Genomic DNA, 23,201 nt, shown 5'->3' with positions numbered 1-23,201 from the left:
TCGGTGATAATTGATTCTACTCTCCATCGACATAATTATGCACATTTATCAACCCCTGAATGAAAATAATAATAATAATCTTACCTTCACTAAACATTTTACTTAAAGCATCAAACTGATTTCCGCAAAATATACACTAACACACAGACAGACAATAATGATAATAATAAAAAGAAATAAAAGTAAAAACTCCATTCAACCTCACAACATAATCGAAAGGCCCCAGTCTCCAAGACAGGATGTAGACAAGAGAGAGAGAGAGAGAAGGAGGGAGAGAGAGTGAGAGATAGATAGAGACAGAGAGGAAACCACACTGATAAAAAGGTGCCAGTTGATAATTTTAGAAATTGATACGTTAACGTCACCAAGTTTAGGAATTTGAAATTACATCTGTTGTATTCACGGCTTGTACATACATACATACATACATACATACATACATACATACATACATATCATAACATACATACACACACACACACACACACACACACACACACACATATATATATATATATATATTATATATATATATATATATATATATATATATCGCTTTGCTACCATATTTAATATAGATTTTCAACGCTTATATGTTTTTCTAAGCCTGTAAATAAGCTTCGTCAAAATCCGATCGCTAATTAAGACCCAAAGGAAAAAAATGAATCGAGTTTATTTGTCAATAGTAACAAAAAAAAATATTATTGTTTATTTGATAATTCAAAAGAACTCCTGAACTTTAATGGCGCTCTCGTCCCGGAGTCAAAGGTTATAGGGGAAGTTTTGCTTTAATGGTGGAAAAATTGCTAACAAAACATTCATGGGTTTATTTATACATGTGTTTGTGTATGTATGACTGTCACACACACACACACACACAAACACACGCATGTTTGTGTAGCTACGTGTTAATATATGTGCCGTAATTAGGTTTGTTTAACGTATGCAGGTTTATGTATGCATGTATAGTTAACTGTTTATAAATGGTTTAAAATTTGTCTTGATGCATAAACTGGTTTGAGGAATAAAACTAAGAGAACAGGAAAACTTTATACGTCCTTAGGAGACTTGATACACTATAGCTGCATCATTTTCAATATTATTATTATTATCGTTATTCTGATGATAGGATCAAGAATACAATGCGATGTGAATCGAAGCGTTCTGTTCTTCTAAGCGTCCCGGAGGTCTTAGTGTGAGAATAAAGGTCTTGGATCCTCTCGCATAATGAAATAATGTTTTAGCTTGGTGTGAGGTGGTGGTTTTAGCTTGGTGTGAGGCAGCTTTAGAATGATAAGATTCTGCCCATGGGTATAGCTGGGGTGGTAGGGAAACTGAAAGAAATTTTTAAAAATTCCATAATTGATTTCTCAGATGACTTTGAATGAGCTCATTTTATTGCGCAAAAATGTAAAGGTTAATGCAAAGCTGAATTCAAATAATTCTCAAATGTTGATCCTATATCGAACTTGAAGGTCGTTTCTAGGATATAAAATATCCCCCCGTGTCTCCGTCTCATTTGGAATTGCTCAGAAAAACAATATTTGGAATTAAAAAATCATTAAGTAATAAGGGTTCCGGTAGCAGAAATGTACCGGTGGGGGAGGGGCGTTCCTAGACATTTCGGGACCCTGGGGGGGGCACAGTCCCATTTGGGACCCCTCTTACGGGGAGGCGAGAGAAGCGACCCAAAGCAGCTGGGGGCTGGGAGGAGGGCCGGGGGGGGGAGATTTTTAGAATATGAACAATTGTAGGTTCATTCTAAAGGCACTTGTGAATACAAATTTACATTGGATTTAGCTTGCCCTGTCATAGGTTAAATTTCGCATTTTGGGGCGCCCCCTCCTCACTTTGGGGCCTAGGGGCGATTTCAAACAACCCCCCACCCCACCCCCTCAGGAACGCCACTGTGGACGACTCTCATATAGCTTGAAGTTTAAAAGGAAATAAGGACAATACATGTTCAGCTGATATGAAGATAAGTGCTTTAACGTAGATAAAATAAGATAAAAAGATGGCGTAGATTAATGCATTTAGGGACCGATAATAAAACTGATAAGAGTAAAATGTTCCAAAGAATATTTCATAAAAATGAGACAACATAAATTTCATTATAATGAAGTCTTTGGTGGATGGTAAAATTCTTTTTATAAAACAACAGTTGCTTTACAGAAATAATTCTTAAAAATTGAGAAGTGACATGGTTTGATCTTTTACCCCCCAAAAAATTAATAATAAATAAAATAAGATAGATAAAAAAGAAACACAAATTAATTGGAAAATGGATTTGGATTAAAACGAATATATTAAAGATACGACTGGCGTCCACGAGAGAGAGAGAGAGAGAGAGAGAGAGAGAGAGAGAGAGAGAGAGAGAGAGAGAGAGAGAGAGAGAGAGAGAGAGAGAGAGTATATATCTTTCTCCTTTATTCTAGCAACGACATTAGCATTAAATTTACAGTAGAATCATGGTTTAAAAAGGTCTTGAGAGAGAGAGAGAGAGAGAGAGAGAGAGAGAGAGAGAGAGAGAGAGAGAGAGAGAGAATCTTGTATTATAGTATAAGGTCTTGCCACTGACTCACGCGTCAGTGACTAAATGGAAAAACGTCTTGAGTATAGATTTCCTACGAAGCCTACATAAAGAGTTTTGCGGATAACTGTGTACAATCATATGGCTGTATGAATGTGCGTATAACTAAAATTGTTCGACGCAAATTCAGTATCTATATTTGTGAGTGTGTTGAAAAGCTAATTATCTTTAAGATAGGTTCTGGTATTTTTTTTTATTGTTTACATCCATAGAATAAAGGAGAAAGATATTTACGTATACTCTCTCTCTCTCTCTCTCTCAGAGGAATGTCATAGCGTGTTAAGGGGAACATTCTCATTATATTCCCAATCAACCAGGCGGATGTGCCATAGAAATGGTTGTAGGAGTGGCCACCATGTTAAAGAAGCACACCAATATTAGCTTCCTCTCTACCAGGGATGCTTCATCAAGTGACTATTTTGGGTATTTCAGACCAGAAATTGGTTATTATTGACTATTTTTGCAGAGTGAATATTTGTCTCACCAGAATCGTTTGGTGAGAGGCATAAAAATTTGTCGTATTTTTAAATATTCTGTTACGAATATTTAGTAATATTTAATCAAAATATTTAATGAATATTAAAACATCAATTTGTGAAGATTTATAAAGAAACATTTAAGTGTATAGTTTTCAGATAAAAAAACCAATATTCGTTAGTATTCGTGTAAGGTAAGTCTTACAGACGAATATTTAACCTTATAATCTACAACTATCTGGTGAACATTTATATATTTTCTAACATCCCGTGAATATGTTTGACAATGAATATGCGTTTTATTCAGGGCATTTGATGAATAATTACCATTAAAATGTTTTTTAAGGATATATGCAAATATTATTATTATTAATGCTAATCATTATATGTAAATTTTGAGACAAGAACCTAAAGATTATTATTTATATTATTATTACGACGACTCCCCTAACCTACCGTTCCCCTACATACCGGGGCGGACAATCAGGTTTGCGGGAAAATGGGGTGGCTGTGTCATGTCTCTCCTACTGTCCTCCGGGGGAGGAGAAACGAGAACCACTCGGATTTTATTATTCTAGATTATCATAATGAATAATGTGTAAATATTTATGCATGCAAAGATATCAAGACAAGCACTGGACAGCTTGAATGATCCGTATAATATTATCCCTTCTGGAGCTTATGATAATGATAATTGGGCAGACAGCGCCCAACGCCGCCGGCCCCCCCCCCCCCCCCCTCTATCGCCACCCGGTTCCATTTCCGGTCTTGGGCCGGTTTCGATACCTACTGTGGTGGGAACCCGCTTCAAAAAAGAAAGAAAAAAAAAATGGTTGGCGCATGCGCGTAGAGATACGACGGTGTGTAGGGACCACAATGCGTATACTGTCTCTCATGATAACTTTAAATAATTTGTCATGAATACATTAAAGAGAAGGAAATTTACTCGTACAGTTTAGAGAGAGAGAGAGAGAGAGAGAGAGAGAGAGAGAGAGAGAGAGAGAATGGTTGTAAAATCAATGGTGAAAAATGAACCAATTTTAAGAATCGAATTCGGGTTAAAGTCTGTGAGAAAATCAATCAACAACTTGAAAAATTCAACTGATAAAGCCATATGTGAAAGAAGTAGGAGCACAGTTATTATATACTTTACATATATAATTATAATAATCACTGGCAATCGATGCTTTACGGGTATAACATCTGTTACCGATCATCGTGCTCTAGAAGTTTGCCACGTCTGTCCCTCTGCAACCTCGGTCTAATGTATTTTTAAAAAGTGTATTTTTTGGGATCTACAACTCGGTGTAATATATATATATATATATATATATATATATATATATATATATATATATATATATATATACAGGGTGTCCATAAAGTACCAGTACAAGTATTTATTGCCTGTAATAGTACTGGGGCTTACGGACACCCTGTACATATAGGCATACATACATAAAGCAATGCTAATTCCACCATAATTGTTTCCTATATTTTATTAAATACCATTGGTCCTAGTGAATTGGTTTCTTAATATACAGATTAGTCAAAGAAGCTGCAAAAACCTGCGCCCTCTCTCTCTACTCTGAGGTATAGTATGAATAATAAATACAATCTAATTTAATGGCTGTCCATTATAGCAATAACAATTAAAATAATTATTGTCATCTTTATCTTCTACAACATCCTACATACGAAGCATAATGCCTCATAAAGATAATGAAGGATTTCTTGGCTATATACACTACAGGATGGCCAGCTTCATTTAGCGCTAATTTCTAAGAGCCAGTAACCTAAGCCTATTGGAATAAAACCAAGGTCATCTGACTGGCTTCTACTAACTAAAGTCGAGGAAACAAGAGCACTTTACTACACGTCAATCCTTCTAACGACAAGGATTTCGTAGTTCTCGTTTTGAGCAAGCCCGCAATTCTCCTTTAAACGGATCTAGCTAATCTCTTATAGAGCTGTTATAGCCTACAAGGAAGCTTGTGCTCAAATCCTAGTAAGCTAGGGGCAAAAATAGGAAATATCAGCTGGGTAATATAGGCCTAGTCCTCACCAAGGGCCAGGAATACCTATAGTTTCCTAGAGATATCTATACAACACACCGAATTCTCATATAATTTTTATTGATATAACACATACAAATACAGACAGACTAGTAATAAAACAAGTGTCTCAGTTAAATTGAATGCACAGGACACCTGCATGATGTACATCACGTGCGTAAACAGCTGCCAAATGGTTGATGCAGTATCATGTTTATATAATGTTTTGCTTTGATTGTCCTCTACATTATGTAGCTTTGTCTGAGAAATGCACATACACACACACAAACCTGGTAATTCAAGGTAAACTATGAGTAGAGAGAGAGAGAGAGAGAGAGAGAGAGAGAGAGAGAGAGAGAGAGAGAGAGAGAGAGAGAGAGACTTTATTTGGGATAACTAGGTTAATACTGGTCCATTCATAGTATAAAGGAATTTTCCTCGGTTGACAACGAATTTTGAGATACTATTCAATAATAAAATTGGCAAAAATGTGTAACTGAAGGCTTTTATAACGTCCTTGCTAATGACTTTTCACTCTGTTGCTTCTCATAACTAATTACTGCATATGTTTACGGAATTTGATTGAAGGCGACGGATTAAAAACAGTGAGCTGGAAACTACTGAAGAAAATGAACGAATTAGCAACTTCGCAAGCGTTCGTGCCAATGAAGAAACATGATCAAAAGACCAGATATCGGTTTTATTGAATTATACCAGCCGCGTCTCTCTCTCTCTCTTTCCATGAAATTTTACTGGAAGCCAAATCTTGAAAACGCGCGGCAAATACTGTTATTAGACCGATCGTCTAATTTCATTTTTGTTTCACTTCTTTAAAACCCACAATATTCCATCTATCCTGAGACAGGGCGTCTTTATGTTCCTCTCGCGTCCACCAAATTATCAGTTCTATTGGCAAGAGGTGTAAATTTTATTAATTTCACTAATTAACAGTTATACTGACGCCACTGGTGGCGTCTTGCAACTGCTTTTTCAACGGTTATAGTTATCCTGTCTCCATAGATCTCTATATCTATGCAAACCTCCTTCTTCTTCTTTGGATGTACATTTATGCAGCAATAGCCAAGCATCATAATGTAGCTCAAATTAAGGAAAAGAATCTTGGTTCTAGCCCATGCCTGAGGGGAAGCATGGGACTACAGAGGCAGCCAGAGAGACATAGAGACTGAAACAGTCCCAAACTGAATAATCCGGAATTCAATTATCTCTGCTTATTTCATTTTTTAAATAAAAGAAGAATTTTTACTTTTCGATCTGTATCAAGGAGTCGAACAACAAGAGTTAAGTCTGAAGTTTAGGTAATAAGAGACAGTTATTTTATTGACAAAAAATATACAATTAGTAGTACAAATTTGTCCATAAAGAGACATAATACAAAATAAACAAAGTGGACAGTATTCTCTTCTGTTCTTGCAATTACATGGCCTACAAAGAAAAATACAACATCAAGAAAAATACAACTTCAAGCGCAAATAACGTAAGCCTATAAGACTAAAACATGAACCGTTTCGTAACTGGCTATATAGGTGCAATGAAACAAATTTTCTAAGATAAGTATCATATTTATAAACTGATTTTCTTTGTGTAAGTTCCACACCGCCACCCCGTTACGTTCAGGACAATCGCTTATAGTATCCCAGGTACATAACTGACAAAAAGATGAGCAAAATAACAGTTACAGTTGGTTTATTTATATCCGGTTTCGCTCCACCAAAGGCGCTCTGCGAGACTAGAAAATTCATTTGTCTTGACCACAATAATGCAGTGACATTCTGAAAGTCACAAAGCGAACTCCACATTAATTGTGATATCTAAACCGTAAAAAGAAAATACTTTCTGTATTTCATATAACCTTCTGTTACTTCTTCCTAATGAACGCCATAATAATTCTTTGGAAGGTTGAAATTCAAGTCAGTGGCCCCTGTGGTGGGCTTGTTCCATATGAATAGGGTTCATCCTCTAGATGATAATAGTAATAATAATAATGATAATAAGAATAACGTAAGTTTTCCATCTTTCTTGAAAGAGCTGATACTGTAGGTTTTCATTCCTCCCGGGAGCTCACTGTAGTACAGTCCTGAAGCCGCAGATTTAAAGGCTCTAAAACCTTATTACAATTTATTCGGTGCTACTTCAGTAGGCGGCCTACCTACGTATTTCTACGCTGTTTCGCCGTGTTTTGTACTAGCCCGTCGAGGGTCAAATGTCCCTAAGTGCATTTTACCACATTCGATTCCTGAGGCTGGCATAAGGCCAGCTTAATCTCAAACAACAACAACAACCCTTGGTGCTACAGTGTAGAAATTCGCAGGTAGACAGCCTACTAAAGTTGCACCAATTATTCTTTCACTTTGTATGAGTTTTCTAGCTACATTTTAGGAGCCGTAACAGTCTTCTTTTCAATTTCTCTCGGTTCCATCTTCCTCAAGATATGAAGTTTTGAGTTCGACGACCCCGGGAAATCCACCGAGTCATCATCTGTCTCATACGGAGTCTTTTCTGAAGTTCAGCCATTTTTTCCCTCACGCTCAGCAATTCCTTTACCGCGCACTCTTTCCCCCCGGCCCGTAGGACGGTAGTGGCGCCAGTGAACCTCACGTGGTAGTACTCTGCGGCGTCCCTTCGGCTACTAGCTGCGGCCTCTTTCATTCCTTTTGACTGTACCTCCGTTGATATTCTCTGCTTACAATTGTTTCGTAGTGCAACTGCTTTGAGGTTTTCCTCCTGTTACGCCTTTCAAACCTTTTTACTCAGTTTCCCTTTCAGCGCCGAATGTCATCATATAGGTCACAGGGCTTCGTCTTAATAATAGTAATATTAATAACAATAATTGAACTTCTCCCTGATAAGCCTTAGATCCAAACGAAGAATTAAATGAAGAAATTCTGACGTCATAGCAGGAATCAAACCGTGTTCTGCATATCAGAATATACCAAGGTACTCGATGTACACATATCTCTTGAACAAAATGTATAAAATGGACAAATTGTACCTGTTGTATCAAATGCATCCAGTGCAATAAGTACACAGTTGGGAAAGTACATAGAAAGTACTAAATGCATCTGATGTATAAATTGTACCAAGCATAAAAAAGTAATTGTGTATCCAATGAACAAAATGCAACCATTGTACTCAATGTAAAAAAAATGCACCAAATGAACAAAATGCACCACTGTACCGAGAGTGAAAAATATAAAAAATTTAGTGTCCCCAATAGAGAAATGTAGTAGATGTAGGTATTTTGTATCTAAGCAGAACACTTATTAACCGCATGTACTCAGTGAGCTACATGCAACCAAAGTCGACAAAATGTACATAGTGTACATCCACTGTACATATAATAAAAAATGTACCAGATTGACAAATCGCACACAATGTATTAAATGGAGCCGAGAAAATTGTACACCCAAAGAACAAAAAGTATCAAATGGACCAACGGATTCATACTTATATATAATTTTCTTAATGATACTACTATTACAATTAATATTATTACATGCACAATGTCCCTCGTAGGAGCAGCACCCAGGTAAATAAAAAGAATTGTGAAATAATGAATAATCCATGTAGGAGAAATAAACAGGATTCAAACTTCGAGACAACTGTGCGATATTGAACCTCTCTCTCTCTCTATCTATCTACTCATCTATCTATCTATCTATCGATCTATCTATCTATCTCTCTATCTATCATATCACCTATCATCTATCTATATCTATATATATATATATATATATATATATATATATATATATATATATATATATATATATATATCACTTGGACAAATGTAGTAACTGTGCGTTCATACAAACACTAACACAACAGGACCTCAATTTTAACAGGAAGGTTTCTAACGGAGATTTTATTCACAAAAGTTAATATCTCCGATATACCGGACTGTTTAAATATGGTCCTGTTATTATATATATATATATATATATATATATATATATATATATATATATATATATAAAGACATATAAGAGAAATTAATCGCAGACATCTGGAAAAACTGTACAACTTTACTACTTTCTAAGACTCCGATGATATTCAAAATTTTCTTTTCATTTTCTCGTTGTTGTGTTTTCCACCATTCAAATGCAATATTAAAATTCCATGTACCTACATTTTTCTTATCCTATTAATCCTGTTCATTGCGAGAAAGTCTCATTGGAAATATACATAGCAAATGAGTTTGAGTGAATGTTTAAGGAACTATAAGCAACTACTAAAGCCATGCAGACGAGAAGAAAAACTAGTTTGAAATTAATGTTTACGTAACTGTCGGATCAGGAAGTAAACAAAATTCTAGTTTGCCTTTATTCCTACATTTCAAAACATCGACTGTGCAGAAACAGGCTGCAAATGAATTCGGTTATCGTAGTCCTTAACATTATGAGTGATCAATTCAATCGTTCTATTTCGATCAACTTATTTTTCTCATAAATTAAAGTCTAAATTCCGACGGGGTACGCTTTCTCTCTTCTGCATTTCAGTCGAACGAGAGCTCGATGTCCGACGAAGAGTATTCGCTGGATTGATGACGAAATTGAAGTGTTGCCGATAATCAATTAATTACGTTGAGACTAACACTTTAATCAGCCAAAAAATGATGTAAATGATGTTGGTAAATAATATTATACTGTTTTTAATTAAGGCATGGTGGATAATAAGGGAGGAAAAGGTATTAAAACGGGTTTTTATAGAGTCATGTCCCTGCACGACGCATGAATGTACGCTGGGGATGTGCGGTGGCTGCGGCCACCTGAAACTTTGTAAACAGCAGTTACTGACAGGAATTGTGGTCACGTACCCGGACCGATTTAGATTATTCTGTGGCAGCGGCTTCGTAATTCCCCTGTGGACCGGCCGTTCATTACCACCAGGTGCGAGGGCGGCGAACGGATGGTTTGTGGGCATTTGGGCCTAGATTTCCCCAGAGCCTTTGGGTATAGGCATAGGGTCGAGTTCCCCCCACTTGTGTGACCTGTCATGATATCCTAGGCTACTTACCTAGACCCCTGGGAAATTCCGACCGCCCTGTGGGATCTGCCCTCCGTTTTAATATGACGGTTGTGTTCTGCGTTTATATGGCTATCACGTATTTTCATGAATTTGTCGGCACGCCGAGCTGTTTACACTTGAGTGGATCCGTAAGGCTTGGGAGAGAAAGTTACAGCTTAGGTCTGTAGGTACTTTACATGGACTCGAGTAGCCTAACCTCAAAATAGCGTAATAGCTACTAATATATATAAATAGACTAGCCAGGTAGACTAGGTCAGTCTCATTCTCAAGTAGCCTATAGCTACTACCTAAGCACCATCTCTGAAAGATCTAGGATGGGTATGCGAAGTATACTAACGACGAGAGCAGGCTAACCTAACACTAGGTACCTCCAGACAGAAGCTTAAGCCTACCCACTGCGTGTTTCAGATATTTAATGTTACTAGGTACGGGGGAGGTGGGGTTGTTTAGGTCGCACCAAGCCCTTCGGCCAGGTCAGAGCACAACACCCTACAAAGTCAGGTTAGGGTTATAGGAAGGCAAGGTCTGGTTAGGTCAGGATGGGGTGATCTAGGAAAAGTTGTGTTAGATTTTGTCAACGGAACCTATGATCGAGTCTTGAAATAGGCCTAGGTGGCCCAGGATCAATTAGTCTCGCTCTCTTCATCTGAACTCATGCCTAGAATTCCCAAGGATAAGCTGGGCCTTAGACATTTGATTTGGCATGTTTGAAAATGGTAGCTTATATTGAGACTGGTTTAGCCTAATACATTTACTATTAATCAGTTCACTGTGATTCAGTGCTTTGCTTGTAGGACTAGGGATATTGGCAGGGTGAGGCTTAAGTTTGTTGTACTTAGTTCACAATGCATGGTGGATCTTTAGCCTGCTATAATACTGGAACAGTTAAAAACAATGAATTTTTTTTCTGACCTACAGTATTTTGGGTCTTTTCAATGAAGATAGAACATTATATGAACATAGGAAGCCTAATATATAATCAATACAGTAGGCCTAACAAAAAGAATATTACGAAACACTGAGATTAAACAAACTAGATGCCCAGTATATTGTTTTTTATTGGATGGAAAAACATTCTTTCTGAACACTGATAAACTTCCTAGCTGAAGAATTAGCCTGTGGATTTTTATAGAAAAATATCAACGTAATCGGTCGAAATATGATCTGATTACAACCCAAACATAGCTTCCCTAACCTTGGGTGCAATGTATAACATGGGTGCTGGGGATAACCTTAACAAAATCAAAATTAGGCAAAGCTCATTAAATCAGAGAAAAGGTGTAGTGAGATTAAAAAACTTATTTGATTGGACAGATGTAATTTATGTTAAACTGTAATGTCTTACTGGAAGCTTTTTGACTGGATGGCTTACTTGATCATGAGTCTGAGGTCAAATAATGTAATACTGTGAATATATGAAACAATTTTTTTCCCCTTCTGAGTAAAGTAAAAAATGTCTCTGGTTGTGATCAATATACTGAAGTGTATTTCACTGATGTTCATCTTTCTGGGATTGTAGTAAGTAAATTTTTGAGATACTGCTAGGTTAGGCTACATTTGGTGCTAAAAGAGAATGATACCTTTTGGACATAACTATACTCTGTTTTTTTTCATCTGTCCATCCGCCTGTGGTGTTTTTGTATGGTAACACTGCGTCCCGGGCTTTAGATAGTTACATTCAGCTTACATTCAACGATTATAATAATATCCTATTTTGAATATTAATGTTGTAATTCGCATACAGTAAATTATTAAAACACTTTTCAGTTGCAAATGTACACCCAGATATCCTTTTATTTACCTAAAACTTACACATAGCGTAACTATCTAAAGCCCGGGACGCAGTGTTACCATACAAAAACACCACAGGCCGATGGACAGATGAAAAACAACAGTGTATAGTTTAGCTACAGACTGTTTTGCCACTAAAATGCAGTTTACCAGTCATATTAGGCTAGGACATAATTTTAATACACAACTACAATTCACAATCTATAATGATTGCCATATGCAATGCCTAAATGTAAGGTGAACAGTCCTATGCTTAATTATCTAATCTAGCATTCTTTGATCTCAGATGCAGGCTTGATCAAGGGACTGAAAATCTGATATGAACTCACTGATTATTGCAAATATATATTAGAACCAGACTGGTACACCTTAAGTTATTTAGGATGCTGTGTTCTAACTGGAAAAGGAAGGAGGGGTGTGCTCCATAGAAGACACCTCCCCACCAATTGTTGCTGTAAATTTTTCAGATAATTTTAATCCATTTGTAATTCCTTCAGTCCTCTTCTGTTGTTGTTGCAGGCCTGAATCTTTACTGTCATGAATATTAACATAGTTTAATAATAAATAATGTCAAGGAAACTAAATTAGGTGTGTTGTTTGCTTAGCAGCTGCCATAACTTTAATCACCTGAAACACACCTGAATCCTAACCAAAAACCCCCCAAGTGGTACTAGCTATGAGAAAGTAGCAACTTCACTTTTCATATTTATTTATGGAGGCTCTCTAATTGGTCTGTTAAAACATCTCACACAGCCCAACAAACTGCTTTTCTATTCTGCAATGAGTTTCATCTGCTTTAGTATCTTCAAGAAAATTTTGCACTGTATATATTTAATGGTGTCATTCCCCCTTCAGATATAACTAGATATGATAAGGATTTTAAAAGTAAGAAATAATTACATGTTGTGTTAAATATAAAGGAATTCAAACTTCTTGGCACTTGAAGAATTTGGAAATTTTTTTTTATAATGATGTTAACCAATGACCCAAGAAGGTAACTGTACTGTACATGCTTACCAAGTAGTATAAGTCTGGATTCTATGTCAAGCTTTTAAGTTACTGTCCTCCTATCTTGAAAATTTGATCCTTTCTGGTACTAAACCTGCCAAAAATCAATTTGTTAACTGGTTTAGCTATTTACCGTGGTTCCTTTATCGCTTGCCAGATGTCTGGTGGAGGTGGTAAGGGGGGACCTGGGCCTATCCCCCCTAGATGGCTGCACTGTCCTCGTAAAAGCCACGCTCTCATAGGAAATAAATTCCTAGCCTTCAAGACACCTCTAAGCTCAAAGTTTGATGACCAGGTGCCGCCTGAACACCGATTTTCCCCTGGAATGCTGTTTGCTTCTATGAAAAGTTACAAGGTGAGGATCGCTAAAGTCTTGTCCACAGCAAAAGTATGTGGGGTGACATGTAAGCAGCAAATCCCTTCTTGAAGCTGACAGTCTTTCTTTCCTTTTTTTCAGAGTAGAGCAATATTGAATTAATGATTGATGTTCTTGTAGAATTATACTCTGGCAAGTTTGCTTGATAGTAGAAATTGTAAGTAGGTTTAATATTTCCTTCAGTTATAAAGTTAGATATAATGGAATTGTCTATTATCTATTACTATCTGACTTCAATAAAAAAGAAATTCTGTTTGGTACTGATAAAAAAACTATGATGAAAAAGCTTACTGAGACTGTCACTAATGGGTATGGTTTTCTGGAGCATGAGCAAGATGAGTTGAGATCTGAATGCGCACAGCAGTGCTTATTGTCCTTGGTCCCTTTTGCATCTTTTGTATACATTGTTGCTTCTCACTAGATACCATGTGCTTATATCAGTGTGGTGTGAATAATAATGAATACGTATTGATACTTTAGTATCCTAATGTTCTGACAACAAATTACCTTTATCCCTTGTATAATCTGTGATTCCTAAGCGTATATTTGCAACCTTTGTGACAATTTTACAGTATCCTATGCTTTGGGTTACCATCATCATTTACTGGAACAAGAACATATATCCCAAATAAATAAGTGTTGTAATTTTCAAATACTAATTGTGTGGTCCATGTTTTCCTCCTGTAGTTTTTAATCAAAATCAATACCTTATGTACCACGTATCATTTGTGATTCCTGGACAAAAATTGTATTCTTTGTGTAATACATCAAAGAGTTTCTTTTCTTTGGGTCTTAACACTAGGTCATCTGCATACTGTGGTTGCCAAGGCCATTTTTTCTTGAATTTGTAGTTACCAGATCTCCATAATTATTATAGATATGAATAATAAACGGGTCATTCTGTCCATGGTGGGCGCCAAATGCTGTTATCATCTGGGTTATATTTTTGGCATAATCTACCTTAGCTATATCCATTTTATGCTTTCTTGAGGTTTACAAAAATGATCTATTCCTTTAGAATTATTCATAGCCTGTAGTTGCCTTATAAAAATCTCCGTAGTTGATTAACTCAGCACACAACCCAACTGGCAATTGCTATAGGAAAAGTTTTTTTTAAAACCTTTCCACCATTTTGCATGTTCCTACATTGCTATTCCTCTATACCTTTCACACAGTAGTGCAGGAAAGCAGTTTCATTACTTCTGTTCTTAATTTTTGGCTTCTCTCTTGTGCAATGATATTTATGTATATTGCTGTCTGTCCTTCAGCAAGTCATCTGCAGCTGCTTTCAACAAAATGCTATTCCTGTTATTCTTGATAGACCTGGAGACCTTCAATTTTTCATCTTAAGGGCTCTCCTAACCTCTCAAATGTTGCATTGTACATTTACTGACTGCACTCATATCAATACCTTCCATTCTGTATTGACCCTCATGTAAATGGGGTACCATCTAGAGTGCACCTCCAACTATGCCTTGTAAAGTTTCACATCTTGATAGACATCCCTAGGCCCAACTATTATAAGAGAGAGAGGGATTCATCCTTTTCATTTACTAGATCCTTGTTTGTATAAAGCCTTGGTTGTATTATTTGTTTTTGCTATTTGCATCCTTTCATTTTCACCATTACTCCTACCTCTTTCACTTTGCTGTTTCAAATAAATTTTCTTCCTTCTGCTATATTCAGATGCTGACTCTTTTCCTCCTATATCAATTTCCCCTGCCATGTTTCTTGGCCTCCACCTTCCTCTTATTAGTTACTTGTGCCAGAGCTGCAAGTCATCTGTTCAATTTCCTTATGCACATTTTTCTGTTAGTTAGTCTCTCTCTTTTTCTTATCCTTCATTTCCTTACTGTGAGCTCAATTCAGTGGTAATGTATGAAATGTGTATGATTTTCTCGTCAAACATCCCGATCCTGTTTTTATGCAGTTCTCACCAGTCAGTTGGCTCACCTTAGGAAGACAGCTTAGTATTACATAATTAACATTTGCAGCTAGTCGACACCTTAATATCCTAAATCTCTGCTATTTTGAGGCACTGCAGTAAATCTCTGAATTACTTGCAGGTGAAGATTGGTCTCTGGATAGATCTGACAAACACATCAAGGTTTTATGACAAAGCAGACATTGAAAAAGAGGAGGCGCGCTATGTTAAACTCCAGTGTAGGGGTCATGGAGAATGCCCAACTGTTGAACAGGTCAACACATTTGTGAACATCTGTGATGCCTTTATAAGGAAGAATCCTTTGGAAGTTATAGGTAAGGACTGATTCTGTGGTTTATTTATACTACCATATTTATTTAGAAATTTATCATAACAAAATATACTCTGGAACATGATCTTGCATAAAGACAAAACCCTTGATTGTTTTAGGGCAGGCTGTAAGTAATGTGAAGAAATTAAAGATGACTCCCCTTTTATTGAGTTGCTTAAGGATTAGAGTTCAAAATACACAGAAACATTAATGATTATTGGAGTAAACTCAGGTGTACTGATTTCAAAACCATTTTTAATACAAGATGCTTTGAACACTAAACAATTACTGTACATACAGACAGTCTCCAGGTTATGGCAGGGGTTCCATTCCCAGGGTGCTGTAAGCCGAAAATTGCCTCAACCCAAATCATCACAATTATATAATTGGAATAAATAGCACTTACAGCGCTGTTACAGCATTGTAAGTCTGGGTAACAGCTCTGTAAAGCAGGTAACAGCGCCGTAAATCCACTGATGGCGCAAAAAATTGTGGTTAACAGTGCTGAGAACGGCTTAACCCAAACCTGATGTAACCCGGGGACTGCCTGTTTTTGTACATGAACTTTCCTGTCAGATATATACTTAGCTTACGTCTCTGACGTCACGACAGAATTCAAAACTCACGGCACACGCGACAGGTAGGTTTTGTGATCTACCTTACCCGCCGTTGGGTGGCGGGTGTAAGAACCAAACCCACTTGTCAGATTTTCACTGTCGCCGGTCCTGACAACACCTGTTGTTAGGTCCTCACGATAGTTGGATTTGTTTCTCGTTGCCTGGATTCTTTGGACTGACATTTTTGGTGAAGTACCTTATCCTTTGGCTTGGCATACGCGATTGTGGACTGGTTTTTTGGATTTTCTCTGGATTTTTCATGTGATGGCTGATTCTGATGTTAAAAAATCTACCATGTTTAGAGTGTGCTCTGTGAGTGAATGTAAGGTGAGGCTACCTAAAGCATCGGTAGATCGTCACAATGTATGTATGGGATGTAGAGGAAATGAATGTTCTTTCAATAACCCGTGTAAGGAGTGTGAAAGATTGGATGAAGATGGATGGAAGTCTCTTTCTTTCTATTTAAGGAAGTTAGAGAAAGATAGGGTCCGTAAGGCTTCTTCAAGAAGCTCAAGTAGATCTCGCATTAGCGAACTTGAAGTAGAGAACCCTGTTGTAGAGTTAGTACCTTCTCCTGTTTCAGCCCCCGGCATCGAACCTGAAGATACGCATTCAGAGGTGGCCTCCATGAGGGCCACGTTTCGTAGCATGGAGAGCAAAATACGCTCATTAGAAGGTAAGAGTGATAGTGCCAGTGAATTGTGCAGTGCCCCTAGTGCAGTGGAGGGTGCGTCTGACTGGCTCACTAATGCTTCCAGGCCTAGACCTCTTCCAGACTCCCAGACCCAGTGGAGGAGGAAAGTCAACAGCCGCATGAAGGTTAGGGAGAACCCCCACCGGTCAGGCGTCCCCTCGGCAGATCCTGTTGTACGTTCCCAGGCTGCCTTGGATCGAACCAAGAAAGAAGTTTTGCGCCAGTGCTTCTCTTCGTCGTCTTCGCCCTCTCCTAAGTGCGGATGGAGCGCCTCGGAAGCCTCGTGCCCTCTCAAGAGAGCCTGGAAGGCTCCTTGCGCCCTTCCCTCCAGCCCTGAATACTTCTCGGAAGAGCCTGAGGTAGAAGTCAAGAGAACCAGGAGATCGCAAGAGCTCTCTTCTCCTTTTCACCCTCGAGCCTCGTCCCCAGTAGAGGCTTTAGAGAGATCTCCGGCGCGTATCTTAGCTGGTTTGCAGGCGCAGATTTCAGCTCTGGCGAACTCCTTGGCAGGGAGTTCTCACCGTAGGAAGGACGTCTCGCTCCCGGTGAAGAAGTCCAAGAGAGACCTCGTGGATATCTCGCCTCCTTCAGAAAGGTACCAAGAGCCTCGCAGGCGCTCTTCGATCGATCAAGAGCCTGATAGGAACTACTCTCCGAGTAGGCGCTTTTCGCCCGAGCAGGTGCCAAGAGCCTGGGAAGCTTCTCGCGTCGAGCAGGCGCTCTTCTCCTGATAGCTGCTCATTCAGAGTCAGACACCTGGAACAGGACAGGCGTTTCTCTTCAAGCAGGCGCTCTTCGCCAAGGATTCGTTCTCCTCCTGGCAGGCGTCAAGAGCCTGGCAGGCGCCAGGAGCCTAGTAAACACCAGGAGTTTTGTAGGCACCCCTCTCCAAGCAGGCGCTCTTCTCCAGGCAGCCGCTCTCCCTTGGACAGGCGCTTGGAGCCTGGTAGGCGCTTTTCCCCTAACATTCGCTCTTCGCCAGAGACCCTCTCTCCTCTTGGCAGACGCCAAGAAACTAGTAGGTGCCAAGAGCCTAGTAGGCGCCAAGAACCTAGTAGGCACCGATCTACGAGCAGGCGCTCTTCTCCAGGTAGCCGCTCTCCTCTAGACAGGTGCCCAGAGCCTAGTAGGCGCTACCCGTCTGGTAGGTGCTCTTCGCCTGAGAGCCTCTCTCCTTGTGGCAGGTGCCAAGAGCCTAGCAGGCGCTCTTCTCCTGGCAGGCGCGCCCCTCTGGGCAAGGAGTTAGAGCATGAAAAGCGCGCCGCTACTAGTAGGCGCTCTCCTAGAAAGAGCTCTCCTCCAGGCAGCCGCTCTTCCCCGGACAGGCGCCCTTCTTCTGAAGAGGATCAAGAGGCAACGGATGAAGAGTTGGCCAAGGATTCTTCGGTCTCTTCATACAAGAGGCTTACGGACCTCCTGTTCAAGAATTTGGAGATGCCCTTTCTACTGTTGCTCCTCCTTCACCTCCTTCATTGTTTTCGACTTCTAAGACAACAAAAACTTCTTCATACGTGAAAATGAAGCCCACCATCTCGATGAAGAAGGCCCTTAAAGGTTTTGGGGATTGGTTGGTCTCCAAGGAAGAGGAAGGAAAGACTGTTTTTTCTTTCCCGCCTTCCAAGCTGACGGGAAAGATGGGCTTTTGGTACGAGTCAGGGGAGCCTTTGGGCCTGGTTCTTCCCTCCTCCGCGGACTTGGACTTCTCTTCGTTGGTGGATTCCGCTCGTCGCTCGGCTCTTCTTTCAGCTAAGACGACGTGGGGAATGAGTGAGTTGGACCACCTTCTGAAGGGAATGTTCCGGGTCCTCGAAGTATTTAACTTCTTGGACTGGTCCCTGGGAGTTTTAGCGAAGAAGACTCAATCCCATGAGTCCCTTTCACCTGAGGATCTTCATGGTGTCCTGTCTTGTATGGACAAGGCAGTGAGAGACGGTTCTGGCGAGGTAGCTTCTCTTCGGAGCGGGAGTTATCAAGAAGAGGGCGGTGTACTGCTCTTTTCTAACTAAAGCGGTTTCTCACGCGCAGAGAGCCCCTCTGTTATATGCACAGCTCTCGCCTCAGCTGTTTCCTAAGAAGATTATACAAGACATCTCGAGTGCCCTCTCAGCGAAGGCCATGCAAGATATGTTAGCTCAGTCAGCTAGGATGCCTCGTGCATCCTTCCAAGCAAAACCCAAGAAGGAGACACCCGCAAGGCAGGAGCCCTTTCGAGGAGGCCCTCCTTCTTGTTCCTCCTCCTCTAGAGGAACAAGACCTCCTAAGAGAAGAAGGACCTTCTCTCGATCTATTAGATCGAAGAAGTAGCACCCAAGTCCTCCAGACTACAGTAGGTGCCAGACTACTGAGATTCTCAGACGTCTGGGCCCAACCTAGTGTTGTTTTCCGATGCGTCGGACACAGGTTGGGGAGCGACGCTCGGTTCAAGGGAAGTGTCAGGCACCTGGGAGGGGGAACAGGTGTCCTGGCACATCAACAAAAAGGAGTTGATGGCGGTTTGGCTAGCCCTAAAAGCCTTCGAGTCCCTCGTCCGGGATGCAGTGGTTCAGATCAACTCGGACAACACCACAGCCCTGGCATACATCAGGAAGCAAGGGGGGACGCACTCCTTCTCCCTGTACAAAACAGCAAGGAAACTTCTACTGTGGTCGGAGGAAAGGAGGATAAGACTCCTCACCAGATTCGTGCAGGGAGAAAGGAATGTCAGGGCCGACCTTCTGAGCAGGAAAAACCAAGTCCTTCCCTCAGAGTGGACTCTTCACTCGGACGTGTGCCAGTAGCTGTGGAAGACGTGGGGCAGACCTCACTTGGATCTATTCGCGACCTCCAAGAACGCGAGGATAGACCTTTACTGCTCCCCGATATCAGACCCGAGAGCAGTAGCGATAGATGCTTTTCTGCTGGACTGGAAGCATCTAGACCTTTATGCATTCCCTCCTTTCAAGATTCTGGGAGAGACACTAAGAAAATTTGCAGCATCGGAAGGAGCAAGAATGACATTGATAGCTCCGTTCTGGCCCGCCTAAGACTGGTTCACAGAGGTACTGGAATGGTTAGTAGACATTCCAAGATCCCTGCCACTAAGGATCGATTTGCTCAAACAGCCCCACTTTGACAGGTATCACAAGAACCTCCCCGCTCTCAATCTGACTGGATTCAGACTGTCAAGAGTCTTGTCAGAGCGAAGGGTTTTTCGGCAAAGACTGCAAGGGCTATTGCCACTGCAAGAAGACCTTCTACCATCAGGGTCTACCAGTTGAAGTGGGATGTCTTTCGACATTGGTGCAGGAATCAGAAGCTTTCCTCCTCCAGTACCTCTGTGACCCAAATAGCAGACTTCCTCTTTTTCCTGAGGGAAAAATGCGGTCTGGCGGTCTCAACCATAAAGGGTTATAGAAGCATGCTCTAGCCTCAGTGTTCAGGCACAGGAGATTGAACATCTCGGAAGATAAAGATCTCCATGACCTGATAAGATCGTTTGAGACAACTAAGAAAGTCTTTAATTTGACACAAAGCTGGAATCTTGATGTAGTCTTGCTTTTCCTGAGGTCATCAAGATTTGAACCACCTCAATCAGCCTCATTTAGAGACCTTACGATGAAGTCCCTGTTTCTCATGGCTTTGGCTTCGGCTAAGAGAGTAAGTGAGTTGCAAGCCATAGAAGGAAGTGTAGGATTCAAAGGAGACTCCGTGATTTGTTCCTTTCTTCCTTCTTTCTTAGCCAAGAACGAAAACCCCTCCACTCCTTGGCCCAGGAGTTTTGAGTTAAAAGGCTTATCCTCCCTTGTTATCTCCAGAAAAAGAAAAAACTTAAGGGCAATATGGACAACCTCTGGTGTTCTGTAAGAGATCCCAGTAGGCCTTTGTCAAAAAATGCTCTGGCATTCTTTATTAGGAACTTAATAAAGGAAGCTCATCTGGCATGCGATCTAGACCATTATAAGCGCCTGAAAGTCAAGGCTCATGAAGTGAGGTCCATCGCCACGTCGTTGGCTTTCAAGTAGAATATGTCGCTGCAGAATCTCATGAAAGCGACTTTTTGGAGATGCGACTCGGTCTTCGCCAACCACTACCTGAGAGACGTGAAAATTATGTATGAGAAGTGCTTTGGGTTAGGCCCATACGTATCAGCAGATTCAGTGCTGGGGCAGGGAGCTGAAGCATATCCTTTTTAATTATTTCCCCTTTGGTTTTGTGTTTTTATGGTTGTATGGAAGAGGATGCAGGTAGGCATCTCTTTCAAGTCGTATTACTAACAATTAGTACTTTGGTTAGGTGATCTGAGTTGTGCTTGAGCTCCTTGCAATGGTAGTGGACAGGTTCTTTCATATAAGTGGGCGGATCCCCTTTGACAAGATCCTAACTGGATTCTACCAAGTAAGCGGATACAGTTCCCATTGGTAGACCCAAAGAGTCTTTTCAGCTGTAGGTCACGCCCTCGCTGTAGCTCTTCAGGCAACGCAGACTAATAGACAGTAACTATGAAGTCTTCTGCCTAAAACAGGTAAGAACCAAGGTTTTTATATCCTATAACGTGTTGTTTCCCCTTTCTTTGTACTTGAGTGTCTCTTTCCCTCCACCAAGGGTGTCAATCAGCTAAAGTATATATCTGACAGGAAAGTTCATGTACAAAAATGATATTGTTAGTATACAATAAAGGTTTGCACATACTTACCTGGCAGATATATACGATTGATGGTCCGCCCAGCCTCCCCTCAGGAGACAGGTGGAAGAGAAAATCTGACAAGAAAGTGGGTTTGGTTCTTACACCCGCCACCCAGCGGCGGGTAAGGTAGATCACCTGACCTACCTGTCGCGTGTGCCGCGAGTTTTGAATTCTGTCGTGACGTCAGAGATGTAAGCTAAGTATATATCTGCCAGGTAAGTATGTACAAAACTTTATTGTATACTAACAATATCATATTTATTGTAGAAGTTCTAATAATCCCATGTGTCCTTCCCCAGCTGTTCACTGCACTCATGGGTTCAACAGGACGGGATTCTTGATTTCCTCCTATTTCATCATGAAGGAAGATTGGGGTGTTGACCTGGCCGTTAATGAATTCAAAAGGTGTAGGTAAGTAGATCTTGCTACATTTGTGTGAAATACAGACCATTTACTCCATAAAAATGTGTCCTTGTTAGTTTGACTGAATTTAAAGCATTGTCTTCTCTTTTTGAAACATAATATCCTGTACATAATTGTTTTGAAATAAACAGGGGCAGTCTATTGCACTGCAGACAATATTACTATTTTGGTCTCATTTCATAAAGAAGTGGCAGTACTTTAAATACCCTTTATTAGTAAGCCTAGGATAGCTAGAAAGTTGATATGGAAACAAAGTTACTAGCCTGTCATTGAATCTGATAGATAACATATGATGAGGAACAATATTAGTCTGATAATGAGAGGAGAGAATGGATATATCTAATATAGTTACATTTGTATGTGTGCAATAGAACATTGAGACTTTATTTACCTGTATTATGCTTCCAAAACTTTTAGTTTTCTTAATAAATGCTGTACTTATGTTGTGAGCATCAACTTTATGAAATGTCCATAAGTTATATATATTCTGTTCCATTTGCAGAGCTGATATACCTAAGAGATATACCTAGAGATTTCAGAAAACTTCATTAAAAATTTATTTTGGGAGCTTTTGGCAAAGGTGAAAGAGCATGAATACACATTTTGTTCACGACACTTACCTGTCAGATATATATATAGCTGTATTTTCCGAAGTCCGACAGAATTTCAAAACTCCCGGCACACGCAGTGGTCGGCCAGGTGGTTAGTACCCATTCCCGCCGCTGGGAGGCGGGTGTTAGGAACCATTCCCATTTTCTGTTCAGATTTTTTTCTGTCGCCGGTCGGTAAACAACTGTTTACAGACCTCCGCCTAGGATTTTGGATAAACTCTTTGTTCACTTGAGTATTTGATTGTCTCTTGGTTTTTGAAACTTGCTCGGTGGATTGGCATACACGATTGTGGTTTTTCATTGGATTTGGTTTTGGTTTTCTCTAATATGTCTAGTTCTGGTTCAACTGGTTTTAGAGTGTGTAGCGTGCTAGAGTGTAAAGTGAGGCTACCGAAAGCTTCGGTGGATCCTCATACATTATGCACGAAATGTAGAGATCATATTTGCTTGATGAATGATAGGTGTAAAGAGTGTGAAAGGTTAACTGAGAATGAATGGAAGACTTATGATTCGTATGTTCGTAAGCTTGAAAGGGATAGAATCAGAAGATCTTCCTCCAGAAGTGCTTCTGTGAAAAGTAAGGGTAGTAATTTGCAT

General features: G+C 39.9%; 2 protein-coding genes across 2 annotated transcripts in view; one reads left to right on the top strand and one right to left on the bottom strand.

Annotated features, from left to right (window-relative positions):
* The window catches only part of LOC135209134 (uncharacterized), a 594,318-nt gene that overhangs the window by 49,007 nt on the left and 522,110 nt on the right, over positions 1-23,201 (bottom strand). The window lies entirely within an intron of this gene.
* LOC135209129 (mRNA-capping enzyme-like) overlaps positions 9,883-23,201 on the top strand; it is a 29,748-nt gene continuing 16,429 nt past the window's right edge. The window contains exons 1-4 of the mRNA XM_064241772.1: positions 9,883-10,027; positions 13,123-13,320; positions 15,408-15,600; positions 21,870-21,981. Of these exons, the coding sequence (XP_064097842.1) occupies positions 13,123-13,320; positions 15,408-15,600; positions 21,870-21,981 (503 nt within the window). The 5' untranslated portion in view covers positions 9,883-10,027. The remainder of the gene's footprint in view (positions 10,028-13,122; positions 13,321-15,407; positions 15,601-21,869; positions 21,982-23,201) is intronic.

The sequence above is a fragment of the Macrobrachium nipponense genome, chromosome 37, assembly GCF_015104395.2.
Source record: "Macrobrachium nipponense isolate FS-2020 chromosome 37, ASM1510439v2, whole genome shotgun sequence".
Lineage (NCBI taxonomy): Eukaryota > Metazoa > Arthropoda > Malacostraca > Decapoda > Palaemonidae > Macrobrachium > Macrobrachium nipponense.
Note: the sequence above shows the minus strand (reverse complement) of the source record. Positions and strands in the feature narration are given on the sequence as shown.